At 44.9% G+C, this 4,106-nt stretch overlaps 1 protein-coding gene across 1 annotated transcript; it reads left to right on the top strand.

The window, feature by feature from the left end:
* The first annotated feature begins 391 nt into the window (after nucleotides 1-391).
* Nucleotides 392-2,218, top strand: LOC128146362 (loricrin-like). Its single transcript, XM_052797653.1, has 2 exons — nucleotides 392-454; nucleotides 1,292-2,218. Exons 1-2 carry the CDS (start codon nucleotides 431-433, stop codon nucleotides 1,976-1,978), a joined length of 711 nt encoding a protein of 236 aa, XP_052653613.1. The 5' UTR covers nucleotides 392-430; the 3' UTR covers nucleotides 1,979-2,218.
* Nucleotides 2,219-4,106: the final 1,888 nt, after the last annotated feature.

Genomic DNA, 4,106 nt, shown 5'->3' with positions numbered 1-4,106 from the left:
CACAAGTGCTGCCACACTCCTGAACCACAGCCTCCCTGCCCCTTCCCTCAGCAGGACCCAGTCACCACCACCCTCTGCCCCACACTCACTAATCCTCTTGCTCAGCATTTCCCTACACCCACACTCCCACCCACCTCCCCTGCTCTCTCCCACCTCACTGGGGGCCAAAGCAGCCCTCTATAACTCAGGGCAGGAGCACAGGAATAGGATCATTAAGCAGAAGTAGCAATTACTGCTGCATGCAACACAACAAGCAGCATGAAGGCAAGATATCGATCACATGTCATGACTCAAAGCAAACACTGAAATCAGAGTTTGGTAAATAAATCCTTGCCATTCCTTAGGGTGTCTCACTTCCCATGTATGCTAAATGCCATATAAAAGTTCCTGTCTGTTAAAGCTCCTCATTCAGTTGACTTTTATCTTCTAAATGTGTTTCCAATGGCTAAGGAGGGTAAGTCTGCTCTTTTCTGAGACTTTATTATTTCATATTCATGGGAGATAGCTTCATTTGAGATCTTGACATGTGCTTGCAGCAGTACCCACACTGCCTGAGCATCCATAGCAAGATCCCAGTTCTCAGGATCTGTACAGTTTCTCGCTATAGTGCGGATCAGATCACTAGGAAGCAAGGTGAATTCGGGTCACTGGACTGGGAACCATAGGGCTGAGCAGGCTAAAAACCCAGATTAGTCTGTAGTGGGACCAGCACGTGGCGAATGCATAGTCTTTGCAGTTTTGAACATGTTTGTAACATGCAGGGCACATTTTTTATATTATTTAATAACAAGCTTATCCTGTACTTCATAATGGTTACATACCTCTATGGCTGTGCCGATTACCTTATGTAAAAGGCCTTTGGGGATGCTATGTGGAGATGGCAATAATATAGCCAGCAACATCATCTTGCATGGAAATTTTGACCTACTGTTCTTGCAAGAGTTTAAAAACAGAAGCAAGAATAATCTTTGCTCGTTTTACAGCTCAGTGGTTACAGTCATGAAGATAAGTGGGGGAAACCATGGCAGTTATTAGATGTTAAAAGAATATATTTCAGATTTTGATTCTTTGGAAATACACCCTGGAGATAAAGAGAAAAGCTATCCCAGTAAGAGTCAAAATATTCTTGCATTTGAAGAACAGCTAGGCAGTACCCAGTTTTGAAGCCTGGCATTACCCCAGGCCCTGGTAAAGCTTTTCTGACCATGCTGTCTGAAACCTCCCCACCTGCCATGGTGCAAAAATGAAGCAAAGCAGTGCAGTTTGGGTTTGGGTTTTTTTCCTCTTTCAGATTTATCACTTTTTCCGAGGGAGATGTGCCCGTCAGAACAGGGGCTACAACAATGAGATCTCCTCACACCACAGAGGATGCTACACCAGCAACAGGAACATCTCAAGCCTCCATGGACATGGCTCCTTCTTCTGTGATGGGGAAGGCTTGGTCATCTACAGCCAGGGAGCTTCATCCTACGAGCCCATGCCAACAGCATCCACCCACAACATTGCAGGGGCGTACAGATGTAGCGGTGATGGATCTGTTGTAATAGCCAGTGGTGACAGCAGGGGGACATCTGGCTGGGGAATTACAGGGGGGACAGTCCCAGTCTATGGCACCATTGGGAGAATAGGGTGCAGCAGTGAGGACTCAGGCCAGAACATGATTGGCAGCTTAGGGAGTGGTGGAGGATCCAGCTGCCACAGTGGGAAATTGGGCATCACTGCGGGAGGAGGCTCTGGATATGGATATGATGCATCACCTAGAGAAAAGGCCTTAACAACAGGCGGGGTCAGTGGTGGATCAGGGTACTATAGTGGAGGATTGGGCTATGGCGTCGGGGGATGCTCAGGCCCAGAGCTCAGCTCTGGAGGCGGTGAGTCCTCCCAGACCATGCAGCAGAAATGCCCCGTGGTCGTTCCCAACATCAAGGCCCATCATAGCAAGCAGACCAGCCAGTGGCCCCCCAGCCAGAAGAAGTGACTGACCCAGCAGCCACCCCTGCTCAAGCAAAAGTGCCCTGGATGTGCCAAAATGCGTCTTTTCCACGACTGTGTCATTACGATCAGGGAGCTTTGCATTCCTTGCATTGGGCTATGCTAGCAATGCTCTTGCAAGCACTGCTGGGAAAAGTGATTTGTGCTTTGGTGACAGAAAAAGATCCTTCTCTTCATCTGCTTTTGCTCATGGGTTGGAAAATAAAACTTCATAGTCTGTGGGAAATGTCAGTATCTGAATGATTTATTTAATTTCTTGCTCCTTCACTAAAAATACAGATAGATACTCAAGGAGTCTACTTTAGAACCAAGATTTATCTTCCAACATTTTTGATACATATTTTACAAGCATACTCAAATGTAACATTTATTTTAATAGAATTAAAATACATCGTTTTCAACAGCAAGAGAATGTTCTTAATATTGCTCTTGCTGAAGTCAGAGCTTCCCTCATACTGTTCCCGTAAAATGGAAATGCTGTGCCCTGCTGAGACCCTCTGCATGCGTACACAGGCCAGACACTGTGAGCTATGTTAAGGAGATAGGCAAAACTCCCAGGTGATTTCCAACTGATTATTACTTACAGCGTGACCTTGGGAGTGCAAGGTTGTTTACTTGGAAACAATTACACGCCAGGCTCCCGTCCCAGAGAGATTGCAGGTGATGTTGTAAGCTGGAGCACGTAAACCTTATGCTTGCACCAGTGGCATGAGGCAACTCGAACAAGCTCGTTTGCTTCTTTGCAGTAACCAGCTTCATGACATTTTTTGATAGGATCAGGCCCTAAATTAGGCACAGAGAGAAGATGGTTCCTCTGTGCTGTGCTGATGGGATAGCACGGGGGAGGCTCGAACATCCAGTGCCAGTTGTTACAGGGTATTTGCCAAACATTTCAGGACTATTCTCTGGGGGTTTTTGACTCCTCCAAATATTGGTAATGAAGGAAAAAAACACTCATAGATCTGTGCCCATTTAAAAACAAAAGGGCATAAAATTACACTGTAAAATATATTTTAACATTGCTGCTTTCACCAACCTGTGGGGTTTTTGACCCTTTCAGCTCAATAAAAATCCAGAAAACTTTGCCCTGATGTTTGCAAAACACCACAGCTTGCAAAAAACAAAATCCTCTGAGCTCTAGCCCCATGTTTGGTGCCACAACAGGTATCTTTCATGCTGTAAAATGTTGTAAGTCTGTGGTGCAGGGAACATGACACAAGGTTTTGTCACTAGCCATACTAAATTCCATTCTGAAATTAAACAGCATTATCATTTCTTTGCATCTACTTATATTTCTAAAATCTACCACTTCATTCTTGATTTCTGTTATTTTCCCCACTTCATCTGATAGCATCAAAGGTAACAAAAGAACTCAAAGGCTCAAACAACTTCCAAGAGACTTCCAGAAAACCGATCAGAGTCTGGAGTATTCAAAAACGTCTTGCCTATTCAACTAACTGACCAAAAACCATCCCAAAATTTCAGTCCACCCCCCCAAAAAAAGAAAATAGAAAACACTTTAGAAATACATTGCTTATTCACTGTCCCACCAGCTGGTTCTTTGAGGCTTGTATCAAAAGGTACTCCACAAGCTTAGATGTTAACTGACCTATTACATGAAGGCATACACATGTGCACTTGTGCATGCAGATTTCCTCCCTACTCGTTGTGCAATGGGGGAGGAACGAGTCATCCTTCATGGTTGATGAACTGTGATAATGCAGGACTCTCGTCCATAAGCATGTCGGTGCTTGCAAAAGCCGTGGCCCTCTGCTTTGGCTGTTTGTAAACAGGTAGGCTGAACGGTAAACACAAATTTGACTTCTTGATGAAAGTCACTAACTGGCGCCTCTGGATAGAAACTAAAGAAATTGTTTTAGAGATAGCAAGCAAGAGCCACCCCTCTGCTTCAGATGTTTAGTCGATCTCTACCCAACAAAACCTTGTGACTCCCCTGTTTGCAGAGGGAGTTAAGATACAAAATTAGTAAAAACACAGAGTAAGCCCTGCTGAAATTGTATGGTCAAGCTGCTAATGGGAGGGAAAAGGAGAAACCGGGACTGTTGCAAAGCCATGGTTGTACAGCTGATTGCACCAGGGCCAGACAAGTGCCC

This window comes from Harpia harpyja, chromosome 9 (genome assembly GCF_026419915.1).
Source record: "Harpia harpyja isolate bHarHar1 chromosome 9, bHarHar1 primary haplotype, whole genome shotgun sequence".
In the NCBI taxonomy this organism is placed as follows: Eukaryota; Metazoa; Chordata; class Aves; order Accipitriformes; family Accipitridae; genus Harpia; species Harpia harpyja.
The sequence above is the reverse complement of the archived record's forward strand: the minus strand, read 5'-3'. Positions and strand labels throughout refer to the sequence as shown.

Coding starts and splice junctions, on each gene's coding strand:
- LOC128146362 (XM_052797653.1), top strand. CDS start 431: ATGTGTTTCCAATGGCTAAGGAGG. Junction 455..1,291: donor GTTTCCAATGGCTAAGGAGG/GTAAGTCTGCTC, acceptor TTCCTCTTTCAG/ATTTATCACTTTTTCCGAGG.